The sequence below is a fragment of the Aptenodytes patagonicus genome, chromosome 1 (genome assembly GCF_965638725.1).
Source record: "Aptenodytes patagonicus chromosome 1, bAptPat1.pri.cur, whole genome shotgun sequence".
NCBI lineage: Eukaryota > Metazoa > Chordata > Aves > Sphenisciformes > Spheniscidae > Aptenodytes > Aptenodytes patagonicus.
This window is the reverse complement of record NC_134949.1, coordinates 129,618,752-129,635,420: the sequence shown is the minus strand read 5'-3', so window position 1 is coordinate 129,635,420 and position 16,669 is coordinate 129,618,752. Positions and strand designations below refer to the sequence as shown.

Sequence of the window (16,669 nt, the reverse complement as noted above, 5' to 3'; positions counted from 1 at the left end):
GTGCTACTGTGCACCTCGAAAATCTTTCTACTATTCCACACAAAGATGATGATAAATTGCAATCTGCCCACAAAGTTTACTCCTGAGTCATATTCAATGCAGAAATATGTTCTGAGGCTAATAGTCACTCTGAAGAATGGACAGTATACTTCAGAAGAGATCTACATTTTAATACTGGGGTATGATAGCTTTGAATTTGCAGATGACCTAATAAGATGTGGCCTACAACTTAAACTTTCTGATTCTTCATCAATAAATTGAGAAGCACTGCTTTAGGGAATTGAATTATTATTTAAAAAAAAAAAAAAAAAGAAGAAAGACTTGGCACACTGCTCGTAACTGAGTTTACTGAGTCTTGTACCATGTATGTTAAAGGTCTGTGCACAATGGCATTTTTTCCTTCAGTTGGACAGTTTTTATTTACTTGCCATCTTCCCTTACTACAAATAAACTGCCATAAATTAACTTAAAAAATACAGTATTGAACTTTTTTTGAAGCCCTATGAAGTAACCTCTGAAAACTAAGACCAAAAAGTACAGAAACTCTTACTTCTTATATATTCCAGGGTTTAGCTCATTCCAGATAATTAAACGATGTTCCTGAGTTTACCTTCTCAGCACCTGTTTAGAGGCTTTTCAGTACTTTAGATTGAGACGTTTTTACAACTTTGCTAGCAGCCAAGAGATGAATTTTAGTGCTTTTCATAAACTGAGTCATTCCATTTAGTCACAAACAATGGACAACCTTCACTGAGTAATACTTAATTCCTAAATCATAGTGCAGAAGATGATGTTAGGAGGAGTAAGTCATTCTAAATAGGTATGCTTGGAAACAGTTTTCTACTAGTGTTTTCATAGTGATGGTCCAACCTGATTATTAAATAGCACTAAAGAAAGAACATATGCATCCTTAAAAAGCACTGGTTTTGGTGGTAATATAAAAGTAGTCCTGTACCTAACCTGAAATCTTTAATCCATACTCCAATTTGTTAAAACTTCCATATGTCAGCTAGTATCATGAGGCCGTACAAAAATACTCACTTTATAGCAATGCTGTGTGAATTAATTAATATTTATACAAACTCTTGAAAATACAAGTATATGCATTAACATTTTATATTGACTTCTACCAGTCAATTTTGCTTAAAGGTGGGTCTTCTGAAGCTTTGCTAAAACAGTGCAACTTATTAGCCTGTGATAATTAAAGTTTCGATGCCAAAATTTCAATGCATCAATGTCTCGATGCTCTGAACTCTCAGTTGCTCTGCCAAATTTTGCTACTTATTATAAAAGGTCCAAAATTTCATCCAAGATAAAAATCCTGATTTCTAAGTCTGGCCTTGTCAACAGAAAACCGTCAAAGATTGCTCTTTAAGCATTAAAACTAACGAAGTCTGGTTTCCTATTAATTCCTGAATATCAAATGCATGAAATCAACAAATATTAAGCAAATGTAACATGAAAACCTGACATCTCTTTCCTCAAACATAAGTTAGCTTTAAATTCTCTATCACTTCCTTTGACTGTAATCAGTCAACAGTCCACAGGCTGTCGGGGACAAAAGAGACACAGCATACCCAGCACCAGGTAACTGCATCAACTTTGCGTCCACAAGTAACGAGGCTATGATGTACAGAATATGCATAACACATTGAAAAAAGAACAAAAAAATCCCCAATACAAACACAATGTAAACATGAGTTTTATCAAGTAAAAAAAAAATCTGCCTTTGTGTCAAAGAGTTTGATATCAGAATATTTAATACTTGGTGGAATTTCACTGCCTTAAAGCATTTAAAATTAGAGTTAGTCACTTTAGGTTCCCTTTCAGTCCACAGGAAAAAACAGCACGTACAGAGATGCCTCAGATTTAGAGTATAATTTTTAAACATCTGAAGTTAGGACAGAGAGAATCTCTAATTTAATGACTTCTCTAAGTGTATTGTAAGCTTTTCAAAATGAATTTGAAAGTTTTTCCTTTTGTTGGGTATTTTGAAAGTCTGGCCCAAATGTTAAACCTAGAAGCATCTGACACTGTTTTCTTTCAGTAATCACAGCAACCTGTTTTGGTGTGAAAAATACAGATTCTAGTTTCTTTTGATTTTACTTTCCAAAGTTAACATTTAAGACTTATTTTTATCCTAGATAATGCATTATGCAAGTATGAAAGAACAAAAGTACAGTAAAGTAATATAAAAGATGAAGGACTACAGGTGAGACTGCATTTAAATATAAAACCGTAACTGGAAACCTAACATGATTAAGTAAAATAATGAAAAAAAAAAAAATTCACTCCATAAACTAAGAAGCTGTGCTATTTCACAGTATTGTAACAAAGCAGAATAAATAGATAGCATTCATTTTTTCCCCTCTTTTTTTCCTTAACACTTCAACAAAGCCGCATGATTGAATGTACTGTCATTTAAATGCTCATCAGCTTATGGTTAACGTAATCCTAACTGCAACCATTTTAAAGTACTGCTTTTATGAATTTGAGATTTTAAAACTAAAGCATTTTTACACGTTAGCTAGGTTAAATGGCAAAGTTATATGTATATAACTATATACATACATATATATATATATACAGCCTAACTGGTAAATCTAAATAAGATCAGTTCTTCTAATGTCCCAAGAGATAAATCTCTCTTAGAATGCACTAAGAAAAGCAAACCCACCTATGTATAGTGGTGAGACAATATTCTGCAAATAACCAGATATTAAGGTATCTGCAATTCACTCACTACTTATGTATCTGAGCTCTTCAGCATGAAAGGTAAGTACTCTCAGTCCACATACTTTGATTATACTGAGGATAAACTGCATCTAACGTACTCTAACTCTAAAACGTGGTTTTCAGACACTTCAAATGGAATATTTGCTTTATTTTAGAAATACTGCAAGTAGCTGACCCTTCTCAAAGTATTCTCATTGATAAAGACCAATGGTCATTAGAAAAAAAAATGTAATAAGCAATAGAATATAAAAGCAATAGTGATAGTTACATACCAAACAGAAAATAGCATTCTATGTAAAACCAGTGTTCCTCCCCCCTCCCATGCATAAACTACCAAGCAAACATCATGTGACAGGGACAGCACTGTCTAGAATAGCACATTATTGAACAAATATGAAAGGAATCAGATTGCACCCCATTTCATAAATGGAATTTTTAAATAGCAGGAGAGTTTTGCATATTATGTTGTTCTTTGCAAGGCACAGACTTAAAAAAAGGGATTGCTTTCATCTGTTTTGACACTGTAAAATATAACTGTTTGATGTACTTCTATTGACTACATGCTTGTATTAGGTAAAAGGTCACAGTTAACTCGAGTAACGATGAATCACTTGATATACAGCTGTCAGCAAATAACACCACAGAATGGGAAAGAAAATTGTGACTGTATGATAAAGACTAGAGCTGGCCTTATCTCAGATGCAAGGTCTCTCTAGAGCCTCCAGTGGATCTCTTCCATCAGCGGAGAGTCCATTACCCTTCTGGGGAGCAGCTGGGGTGTGTGTGTGGGGAAATCACTTGGCACAGGCACATACTCTCTCATTTATGATGTAATAACTTCTAAATACTTTTAAAATAATAATTTTACTTTAAGAATAAGACTTTCTGGGACAGGGTCTGCTTCTTACTCTACCCATGCACTTCATCTATTACGGCCACCTGCTTCTGTGCAGTTTATTACAGCAGTACCTAATCGCTAACGGCAACCTACTGGTAACGTGACATGATGACCCCATTCTAAAGAATGCTCGAATTTGTGTATAAACAGTGGTTAAAAACACAGCTAATTTTTTGGTGTTTAACTTCACTGCTACTGTTCATGTTCATCAGTGCTTCTGTGAATTGTGATTGATTTTTTTAATGTTTATTGTAACAAGTTTTCAAAATTGGGCACAGATCATATTTTTTCCTGAGTGGTACAATCTTGTGTTATAGATATATGCCGCATTTGCTTATTTAACTTGTACTTTTTCATAACAATAGATTTGGCAAGATATTCAGGGTCATTTTAGCAGCTGCTCCATGTAGCTCAGAGCTTATGAAACAGTAATGGACCTATGTGTCATTTATGTGCAACTGATGGCACAAAGTTTTAGGTTTGGTTATTGCGTGCATTTCATGTGCTGGACCTGAATTAATTTTCATGCAAAGCATCTGCCGGTCCACAAACAGCCCATCACCAGCTGGGCTTGTATCTCCTCTGCAGATCTGTGTTGTCTTCCCCTTTTCTGTCACCACAGAATAACCAGACCCTAATAAAATATATTTTATCACTGTAGACAGAACTTTGTTGCAAAGCAGTTACGTTTGTTATAATAATAGCATAACGAACAGAAAGCAGTACGAGGGAAAATAAATTACCTACAAATATATAGATGCTTTTCTACTCATTACAGGTTTCTTATTATGGTCACAATTATATAGTATGTCACTAATCCAATCCAACTCAGACAATGCAGCAAACACCAGTCTTCTGTTAAATCACTTTACCAAAGCATCCCCTCCAGCATAACACATTGTGCCCACAACTCTTCCATTCCCTGCTACGTTTTGAGCACAGGTGTTCCTACTGTCTCATTTTCTATCACTGTTACAAAAGAGTGATGTCTTGTAGTGTACAAGGGAGACAAGGACAGAGGAGATGGTAAAGAATTATTATCCTTCAAATAATTTAGCCTCATATTTCCTTCTTTCACGTGGCCTGAAGTCAGGTACAGTATTTGTGTAGTAATCCTAATTGTTCAGACTTATCATTTATGTTTGTATACATAAAAAGTAATAGGCTTGTCATTAAAAAAATAATTACTGCTTTTGTCTCATATTTCTGAGCTACTGGCATGGTAAAAATAGAAGCAAAACCTTTTTTCCATTTCAAAATCTTGTTAATTATCACATTATGTCTCCCCAAGGTGTACATAATTATTTCATAATACAATAATTAAAGCCCCTTGGTCCACGCTTTGGGATTTACAAAATAAAAAACAAAGTCAGTATTGAATCAAAACTTACAGAAAGGAAAGCATAACAGAATTATTTCACACAATCATAAGTTTATAAACTCACCTAGAAAAAAAAAAAGCAGAAGACTTTCAAGCAACAATTTTCAGCTTTACATCATTTTTTTTTCTGTTACCACCTAACTTTTTCTCTACCTCAATGGTAAAACTAACATGTGAGAATTCTTTTTTAAGTGCATATCTCAAGTCAAATATTGGCTCTAGTGGACATGCCAATTCTACCTAACACACTGGCATGATGTGGCTTTCTCCAATGTAAACAGGCTAAATGCACTAGAAAACATAATGCAGGAAGATCAGAGAAATTAAAGAGGTATAAACACATATGCCCAGACACGCTAGGAATGCATATATGGGGAACATAAAAAAAAGAGCTGGTAGGTACAGAGAAGAGAAGGAAGATTGAACACAGAAGATGCACAATTAGTATTCTGCATGTCTGTTTTTGTCCTTCCCAGTTAGCTAAAACCTAACTCAAGAAGGACTAATAATTTTCCCTCAAAGAAGGAATGTGGAGATTTAGGGGCTGCCCCCCCTTTTGTTTCTCGTTGTTGATTAAAAATACCTGTACACTGCTGAAAAGTCATGTTTTGTTCATCCTTCCACATGACAATGGTAACTAAACTCTTACATTTAAGCTTCTAAAACATATCTTTTAGACAAATGCCTCTTTTTGTATGAAGTGAACAGGTATATCGATTTACAAGAATACCTGAAGACTCCAATAAGCTTTACTTTCTTATCTAGTAAAGGAGAAGCAGCGCAAAAGAAACAATAGTCTAGAAAAAAACAAACAAAACTTCACAACTGGAATATACCATTGGCTACCCAAAGATGATGACTATCAGCAGATTTTCAACTCGTTCTCAGGTACCCTATTAGGGACACAGCAGCCATCAATGAACAGCATGTCTGCCTTTAGAAAGCATGCTATAAAGAATCAGCCTGATATTAGCCACTTAGCCGGTGCGGTAACTTTTTTTATTTGGGACAACCTGTACTTGCCAGAAATAAATTTTTTCACAGCACTCAAGACTTCTGAGCTACAAAACAAGCAAGTGGAAGTAGACATACTTTTAGGACTTTATTTAGCAAATGACAACAAAGAAAGGTAAAATCAAAGAGAGAAACTTACAACTCAAAGACCATATAAAGCATTCCATCTGAGCTGTATGTCTCCAATAGTTCAACAATATGGGGGTGCTTCAGCATATGACAAATACTGGCTTCCCTCTTCAGATCTGCGGAAGATAATAAGGTAGTGTATTAGCTATATAATCAAGCAGTTGAATAAAAAAAAAAAATTGAAAACAATTAGAACACAATGTTTGGAAACATGTACACATCTGAAATTTCTAATAAATTATTTAATCTTTATAAAGAACACTGATGAGATGATATTTAGTTATTCTCCTTCAGAGTTTAAGTGTGAAATTAAGTTAAAAAACTCACATTGATCTCAAAATATAAACACACAAAACTTAATAGGCTTTCTTGATTTGACTTATTAATAAAATATGTCCTTCGTCATAATCTGAAGAACTGTATGGTAATAAGTTCCTTTAATGCACATATGTAGACTACACCAAGATCACTGCAAAATTATCTCCAAATACAGAAGCCAGGCTCTTTCACCACAGTACGGAACTATTAAAACCTGGAGGTCTCTAGTCTGATCCTTCTGCTCAAAGCAAGGTCAACTAGAGCAGGTTGCCCAGGACCGTGTCCAGTTGGGTTTTGAACATCTCCAAGAATGGAGACTCTACAATCTGTCTAGGAAACCTATGAGGGTGATCAGATACCAGTATAAGTAAAGCTTTTTTTCTTATGTTTAAATTTCTTGCAGTTTCCTTCTTTAATAGTGATTTTAAAAAAAATAAAAACCACAATATATGAAGTGACACTGGCATAAATTTTAACCAGCATATATTAGCTTGCATCTCTGTTCTAGAGAAGAGGGAGAAAAGCAGAAACAGTCATGAATAAAAAAAGAGCAGAAACCACTGTGACATCTCTCAAAGCTTGAGAGATTTTGATTTTAACCAAACAACACTTTTACTTTTTCTGATCACAAATCAATCCTTCTGCTAGTATAGAATTGCAAAAAACAAACGGCACTGAATTAATTTTCTTTCTTCTTTGTTGAAACTATTTGGTATTTTTGTTATTTAATCATCCTTAAACTTTTTTTTTTCTTTTAATGTACCACTAGTATTCTAGAAAAATAGCAAAATCCTGAATGAATAACTTTGATGATAGTTTGAGAAGAGAGGAAAATATCCATCTGTATTCTGAACTACACATTTTACTTTTCTATTCTCTTTCCATACAATTGTTCATTGTTCAAGAATGACCTACATATGTATTTATGGGGAAAATATAAATACAGTTTCTTGGTTTGAGAATGCTTACCATATTGTTGTGCTACACTAGAAAGAAATTTAAAATGCGCTATTTTCATATGTGCCCTATTACATTTCTAACATGAATCAATAACATTCAAAAATACAAGCAGCGAGATGAACATTCTTTCATGTGAAGCATTTAACAGGTTACTCAGATTTATGCTAGACTTTTGGTCTTTCAGTCATCTATGAATTCAGAAGAAATGCTCAGAATTTGGAAATGACTGAATTTTAATCCAAGAAAAATTTTCAGATTCACAAGGTGCAAATTTTCTTATTAGAACCTTCATATGATGCGCTTCCTCCCTCACATCCTTGCAAATATAATCTAAAAGCAAAATGAGCAGAGCAACCCCTTAGAAACCACTATGCAATGTCATCTTAGGAAGTGCAGAGCAGCAAAAAGAAGCAAATAATCGTCTCTCACTGATGCAGAAGAAATTTAGATAAAGAAATTAATGTAAAATTTGTCCTTTATACAGAGTTTCTATCAAGTAAGAAAAGAGCAGTATGTCTTTCACTGTTGAAAATACTCTCATACCAGTTTTTACACCACTTTCATGCAGAGGAACTACTAAAACCATATTGTAACGTTCCCTTCCATCACACATAGGCATTGATTCGACACTTCTTTTCTAGGCAGTGAGGTTCTCCTTGTCTTTCACTGAAGTACATATCCAGTCTTTCCCAAATAGGATCACAGGTAAGCATACCGGCGGATAGCATAAGAGAATAGAAAACTATGTGATTCTGTGAATAACTGTGATCTCCAGAAAATATGGTGCTTTTGTTTTGTCTCTTACTGTATAACTACTTTAATGCCACCACACTTTACCATGGTATCTGATACCTATTTTAGATGGAAAGCAAAGTGAAAATCCAATAGGAAACTACAGAAAAGTTCTGCTTTATTTATGGGTAAAAATTGTGTTCAAAATAGTTTATTTTGGCTGCTTACTTTATTAATTTCTTGTGGGCTTTATTTATATTTTGAAGGGAAGTAGAACTGTGAGGAAGAAAATATATGCTGCCGTTTACCTTGTTCCTTTGTGTAATATTGCACGAGTGAAACAATTGCTCACAGGCTGAGCATCAGCAGCAGAGGAAGGAGAAACAGAAAGTGGAAAATAAAATCTCCAAACAGGAAAACAAATGAACAGAAGTCACAGAACAAGGTTTTGTATGACTAAGGGGTCTTGGGGCTAAGAGCAGAACAAAGTCCTATTTTAAAAACAGCAGGGACTTGTTTAACAGTAGACCTATTAAGGAAGAAGAAAACTAGGTATAAAGAGACAGACAAGTACATACCACATTGATTCTACAAAGCCACAGGGCAGAAAAGAGATGACGGATTCTTAAGTCCATTTGGACTGTGACCCAAATGTCAAAATATGTCATGTTTAAGACCAGTAAAAAAGAAAGAGGAGGGAGGAGAAAAGGCAGAGATGGCACATATATTTCATTGTTTTCACTTAAAAAAATGACATCATCATCCACTCAATCCTTTATCAGATGCTTTTACCAGACTGAATTAAATTTTATCTCCACATGTTCCTCAAGAGGTAATTAAAATGCCAAGTGCCTACAGATACTGTTCCAGTTCTGAATACAACATAAAACCAAGCAGATGTTTGGCTGCAAGCAGGTGACTAAAGATTTCCTAAGAAAAATCCCATTATTATCTTGTGAGCCACCGTACTATCTGTAACTTATCATTCCGAATGTAACACCATATGAACTATTTGCTACCTCCTGTTAAGTTTTCTAAACCTCTGCTGAGTATTTTAGCCATGTCGTATAGTAATAAAGGTCCTGCACATCCCATATCAAAATAAGCCTTTCATATTCCAAACACCGAAAAGAGCTTCAGGACAACTCTAGAATCTGCCAATGAAGTAAGTCAGCTTTAAGCAGCAAGAGGTGACATGTACCATTTACTAATGGTTATGTATCTCATATTTTGAACAGTCTCCTTCACTAGTAAATAAAATTTAGCTAAAAGAACATACCCTAAGACAAGACAAGGCCTTAGAATCTAAAACAAACTGTCATCTTTTAATTGCTGGACTATTTTATTTTATATTTGAATCCTTTTCGAGCACTTCATCTATTAATTTTTCTCTTCTTTATATGGCTGAAGAAATTACTTCCCGGTCCATTCTTTAAGCCTTCTCTGTCAGCACTTCCTTCAAAATTAAACTTTATTGACAACAGTGATAATAAATACAACAGCAAGGTTTAAAAGCACAAGCTTTAAAAGTTTCTCTGCCAACTGCATGAAAGGTATTGTTACACAACCAGAAATAGGGAGAAAAATGTGGTGTTTCATTTAACTTGCTTAGCACACAGTCTGATACTTTACATCATAATTTGAAAAGCATTGAAAAGCTGTCATTTTACACTACCATTACCAATAAACATTCCAGAATTTCAGTCTGTTTACAAAACTTTGAGGGTTTTTTTAGCAACTGGAGACACGTTCAAGTTTCCATTTTATACATGGCCAACTATTTAGAGAGAGTCACTGAAGTTGTTAAAATGGCATGAAAGTTCAGACTTCTAAGATGGAAAAGGGAATTCCCAGTGATCACCACCACACAGAGAAAACGCAGCCTTGTGTTTGGATAGCGACACTGAAAAGGAATTGCTGGAAGCACAAAAAGGTAACTGCTCTAAATAATTGTAAAGAAATATGTCAGTCTTTGATAGAAAATATAAAACATGAGCATCACTTAAAATTTCTATGGGAGTAAACTACCTGATATCCTATGCATGTCTGACAATTCTGGCAAACACCTAATTTCCTTTCAAAATCTGGTACCCAAGAGTTTAAAACATCTCAAACATACTGAACATATTTTGAAAGTATGCTCATGGTATCCTACAGCATGGAAGAATTAGATGCTCTCTAGCAGCCTGGATTATAGCACCATTTTAACATCTTAAAAGTGACATGCACAGACTGTAGCAGCCACATCTTTTTTGGGGAAGGATGGCATCAAGTTCCTTAGCTAGATGGAAGACATACATCATTTTTAAACATACAGCATTCTGATTTTCCAGGCTCAGTCCTTTAAAGGATTAGTTCTCTAGCCACAGCTTGGGTATGACAGTATTCTGAAAGGAAGTATCTACATCAGTAGTAAACTTCTTGCTTAAAATGCTTCTATATATTTTGTACAGTGAGAATATGATTATATATAATTTAAATAGACGTCATAGTACTAAGTTTTAAAAGGAAATCAATATGCTTTTTTCACTTGGTTGTGTCATCCTCGTCTACCATCCTTTGGTGCACATCATGGAGAAGCTGCTGACTGCTCCAACTGGAATTCTTCCAGATACAACTGAACTGAATGATGTGCTTCAGGAATGTGCCTGATGCACTCCAGTCTTGAACAGGCCACAAGGCCAGACTAGTCCTAGTTCAAAGTAACCCCCTGAAGCGTGTCTAAAGCAGACACTGAGACCTCAGCACCAACTGTTTCAGTCTAGAAATACATTGGTTTTGTCTTGTGGATTAGCCTTGGCTAGCTGCTAAACCCACACCCAGGCTCTTGCTCACTCTTGGCTCTCAGCAGGGCAGGGGGTAGAAAATACGAAGAACAGGAACAAAAAAAGCTTATGGCTTGAGATAAAGACAGGGAGATTTCTTACTAGTTACTATTGTGGGCAAAATAGCCTTACTTGACAAAGTTAACTTAATTTATTGCCAAATAAAATACTTACTTATTGAGTTGGGTAGAGGGAATCAAAAAGATAGATATTAAACCAACAAATTTCCTCCCCCCTTTCCCAGGCTCAACTTCACTCCTTCATTCCAGACTCCTCTACCCCCCAGCTCTGAGTGGTGCAGGGAAGTGGGGGTCATGCTCAGTACACAGTGGTTCCTCTCTGCTGCTCCTTCCTTCTCACACCTTTCTGCTGCTCCAGCACGGGTGCTCCATGGGCTGCAGGGGATACCTGCTCTGCCACGGTGAACCTCCTCCTCCTTCTTCCCTGATCTTGGTATTCCCTCTTTTTGTTCCACACTCCCCACGCCTCGCTCCAGCGTTTCCTACCCTTCCTTAAATATATTTTCACAGAAGCGCCACACACATGGCTGATGGGTTCAGCTTTGGTCCGCTGGGAGCCGTCTGGAACTGGCTGTGTCCAGCACAGGGCAGCCCCGAGCCTCTTCCCACGGAAGCTGGACCTGCAGCCTCCCATTAACAAAAACTTGCCACTTACATTTAACACAGGTCTGCTCCATTTTCTAGTAGCCAAGACGGCACTAGACACCACGCTTCAAGGGATTGACTACCTCCAAGCTGAGCATACCGCTATACACCTCTGCCTCAAGACAGCACATAACAAGCACACGACACATCCTGCACAACAGCAAACTCTAGTTTAACCACTCATACCGTACCTGAGGTCACACTTCCAAAACCAGGCGAACTTTCAGGGCGATACTAGCTTAAAAAGTTTCCCTAACCCCTCTCTGTTTGCTCATTCTTGCTCCTCTGTGAAAATTACTTTTAGGCTTTATTATTCTAGTAACATAGCAAGGAAGTAATAAAAGCTCTCAGCACAGCAACATACTACAACAGGAATGAGCAGCTGGAGGTTGGAACATCCTATACCAACATTGGCAATGAAACTCCTATACTAGAGAACCACAGTGATGTTTCTGCTCCAAAGATGTTTTATGTTTTTCTTCTGCAAGAGAGTATTCCCCTTTCTCTTAATTAAAACCACACTGCCTGCCCTCCTGGGATATGTGACCGACTTCTCATCACACAGATACATCTGACCAGCTAATGACTCCTTGCCTCAACAAGTAGTAAAAGCTTTCCTGCCTCCCCTCCCACACACTTCGGGGTGGCTAAAGCTCCATGGTAGCCAAGCTGATTTAACTGCTGGCTGTTTCTCCCTTAATCCCACACACATTCTTGCCCTCTGTTCCACTGTGCAGCAGCCTCGAGCTTGTCACACACCACACACCAAACCATTTCAGTGTTAACTCAGTAAAAACACATTCATTTTTTCCCCCACTGACTCGGTGTCATGCAGTCTTAGTGTGTGAAATGGCTCAGTGAGCAATCTCAAGTATAGAAGCTGGCTTAAAAGAAAGGAAAGGAATATGGAAGGAGAAAGCAAATAAGACTACAAAAGCCGGCACTCGGAGCTGCTTAGGATGTTGCAAAACACAAGTACAAGTACACACCTTTCCCTGCAAAGTGTCTCCATGGTCATGAAATCTTTTATTGTATAATCAATCTGTACCTTAACAAACATGTTTAAAACATATACCAAAAAGAAACAAATGCATATAGCTTGTGAATGGCCCTTGATAAAAACACCACAGTAATCAACAATTACAACGACAACATGAGATAATCCATCTCCAGTCAGTATCTTTTGTTTTAATGCTACTGTAGCATTTGGAAACAAAACGATGACATGAAGAAAGAAAAACAAAATGCAGTTACAGCTAATACTCAACAACCAGAATCCATTTCTGAGCCCCCCGTGCAGAAACCTATGGAAATCTCCATTTCGTGGAATCAGACTTTATAGACACTTGCTAAATTCCAAATAACTTCCATTTTCTACTCTATTCTTTCTCAACGTTTGGACAATATAAACATGTTAATGGCTTTTTAGCTGGAGCTGGGTATCTTGGGAGACTTAAAAGGCAATTTTCCTTCCTCAGTTCATACTCCATCAGCTATGAAGAACATGAAAGTGGGTGTGAAAAAACACTTTCCTTTCCTTTTCTCTCACGACTTCTGATACATCCAACCAGACTTGTCCAGAATCATGTATCTGACAGACATGGTAAGTTGGTTTGCATGGTTGTGTCCATGAAAGCAAACCCTCCCTCCTTTTACTCATTTCCTCATTTTTATTGGCATACAAATAAGCAATGCTTCATAAATAAGATGGTGTATTTTGGGTAATGAATCAACTTGAACTAATAAAAATGTTTAAGAATGTCTGAAAGAATATTAACAGCTGCCTATTGCAGATAATTAAAATGAAATCATTTAATTTCCTTTAATTAAATGATAATTCTTAGCAATTTTTTACAAAGCACCCACCACAATAGAAAAAAAAAAATCAAATCTAATCTTTCTCAATCAGGAACAAAGATTGGATAAGCCCGTATCCCTCCTTTAAGATTTTCCACATTTTACGTCCTCTCAGTTTATACTCAACAGCAGGTTCAGTGAGGTAGGGGAACAGAGGAAGAAGAGGGGAAACACAGAAAAGTGAAGCCAACACTTCCTAGATTTTTTTTTTTTTTTAGCTGCACAATCTGCATTTCAAAACACTGTTAGTAGTTCTCCCTGCTGCAAAGTAGCAGTTTCAAAAGTGTTTCACAAACTCAAGTAGAGATGCGATAATCAGAAGTAGTGTTATAAATGCCATAAATTAATTTAAAAAGGAACAAGGGGGGTTCTCTCTGTCACAGGTTTGGACTTCCAACAGAAATGGAGGTGCTGCTGAAGGCATTTTGGAACCTCTGCTGTAAAATCTGAAACACTTTCCTTTTCTCCTAACATTGCTCTGTTTTCAATAATTAATGAAAGGAAATTGAAAATAGACATTGACTCTCAAGCCGTGATCAATCAAATTACGAAAGAGGGTTCACTACTGCTAACCACATTATATTAAATCCCACGTTCCCACCTGTTATGCAGCACTGCGTAATAGTCTGAAACCCAACACCTGCCCAATTACCATAGACCACATGCTGTTACACTACAAACCACAATTGTAAACACTTTGTGATACAATGAATTCTTTAACAGAGGGAAGTGGAAGGGTATGTGCAGCAGCTGATCTGTCAGAGTATGCTGTGAAACTTCTTTAAAAAAATAAAAAAAATTAGAAAAACAATTAGACACAAGGTGTGTATTTGGCAAAAGAATGCTACATGCTGGCTGAAGCACTGAATTGGCGAAATGCTCAGCTGTAAGGTCACAGCGGTCTTCTTTATTGAAATGACTGCAAGGTCATCATTTCATAAAGTTACAAGCATTGTTTTTTCTTGTAGTGAAAACTAACTGATAAATGCTTGAAACTAGGAGCCCCATTAAAAGCAGCAATTGTTCCATCTTCTGTCAACTCACTCTCCCCTTCCGCACCATCTCTCCCCTCCATGCTAGTGCAACTGCTTGTGCAACTGCACAATAAACAGAATCAAGGAATCGATCTGACTGCAAACAGCCTTTTTTCCCCTCCCCTTAGAGCTATTTTTCAATGAAACTAGTTATAGCTAGTTCTGGGTATCTGCACAAACACTTATGAGCACAACAGCGTTGATAGCACAGCAATAGAAACAAACGGCCAGATTACAGCAGCATTGCTCATCTCAACAGCAGCACTGGCTTAAAATGTTTGACAGTACGTCAAATCACAACTGTCTATAACATTGCTGTCCTCCTCCCAAAGACTGAAGAAGTCAGAAAACTAAGACGACTAGATTCCACAGTATTATCAGGAAATGCTAACTTGCAGTAGCTTTATAATTCCGTACATTTAACTGAGACTCAAATTAAAATTGAAAAATGAACTTATAAGTCAGGTCCTATTTCTCTTTCCTCTCCGTAATTTCCTATGTTTATGCAACTCCAAGTCAACATGTGTACCTACAGATTTCTCACTAGGTGGCAACACAGCTCCTACTTTGATCTGGTATGTAGTCAGCAACTGAATACAAAAGGTGGCTGCATTTATTTAGCCGCAGAGGGCTTTACGTTTGGCCACTTTTATACCATTGACCTGATTAATGTTGATTACAGTTCAGACCTAAGAACAAAAAAAAAGTATGCCACCTAAAATAATTAAGGTACACCGAGGGCTAAGCACCTTTTTATCCAGATTCTGTGGAAGACCGTTCTCTCCCCTACGGCTAATGAGCCATTCAGAGCTGATGACAACACCAGTAATCTACACTGCCAACATCGATAATTGTATTACACAACTAGAATACATTCAAACACAGTTTGCTGCTGTGAGCCAGAAGTTCTTTGTTCAATCCATAAAACTATAACAAAGCAGTGTGTTTATTGCTTTGAAGTCCAGCAAAAAGCTTTAGAAAGCTAGAACTTGCAAGTAGTTCAGTTTAAATCACTGGATTTTCTCTTTTTTTAAAGGTTAATCACACAGGGTGGGGTTTTTTGTTTTGGTTTGTTTGTTTCGGGGGATTATTTTTTTGCTGCAGGGGTGTGTGTGTGTGCATGTATGTGTGTGTTTATGTTTTCTCTTCAGCCTTTGGCCAGGGCAATACAGGTAATGTATATCTCAGAATGTGCTAAGAGCATCGTTATCAATGTTAAATTCAGAGTGGCAGAAAATTTTTACACCAAACTTTGACATCTCTTTAATATTTTACCCAAAATTCACTTAGGCAGATCAGGTTAACTAAAGGTTAGACTTTGCAGTCCTTTAAATGAGTTTTTAGTACACATGTACTAAAATGTAATGGCATTACATCAAGTAAGTGCCCTCGAAGGCAACAGAACATTATCAAGAAAAGAATGTTACTTGATCCTGAAAAATTAAGTTATTTCTGTTGCTGATCATTATAATATTTGCAGTTTACTTTTTGTTTGAAACGTCTTTTCTTCTGTGGACTAGCCTTTTCCTGAACATAATGCCAAGGAAATTTACTTTCTGATATTAACAAAGAATCTCAGTTTTACAGGAGAAAGTCCAGAATTTGAAAGACACAAAAGAAATCTATTCTTAACAGATTCAGCTAGCCTAGACAAACTGTCCCTAACTCCTATTCTAGGAAGGATTAAAATAATCCATTACACTGCCACTGTTGAACACTAACGGGCAGAAACAGAGTGCCCAAAGGCACTCAGAAGAGGGAATTGACTGCTTAAGATGCTTCTCATACAGACAAAATTTACTTGTTTGTTTGCTTGCTTTGATCAAAGTTTCTTTGGTCTTGAATCGCCGGGCTCTGCGTAGCCAATATGAAACCAGTCGCTCACTAATGCCAGAAAGGAAATAGTCTATTTTGCCCATATCAAGTCTAGACAACCCAGGCAAAAACAGCATCTAAAATATCAATCTACTCTGATGAAATTAATTCTACAATGTCACATAGCTCAGTGAGTGACAGTGTTTTAGTTGTAGCTGTGGCATGCAGCACCGGTTACTTTACAGATTTTCCTCAGTTAGGTAAAATAGCGCAAGCTGCATTACGTGCTGCTGTACTGAGACAGC

The 16,669-nt window shown here is 36.7% G+C and overlaps 1 protein-coding gene across 10 annotated transcripts in view; it reads right to left on the bottom strand.

Annotated features, from left to right (window-relative positions):
- Nucleotides 1–16,669, bottom strand: part of CASK (calcium/calmodulin dependent serine protein kinase) — a 235,006-nt gene that overhangs the window by 135,230 nt on the left and 83,107 nt on the right. For all 10 annotated transcript variants that reach the window (XM_076355172.1, XM_076355180.1, XM_076355195.1 and 7 more), the window contains exon 3: nt 6,169–6,274. In XM_076355172.1, coding sequence (XP_076211287.1) covers nt 6,169–6,274 — 106 coding nt within the window. The remainder of the gene's footprint in view (nt 1–6,168; nt 6,275–16,669) is intronic.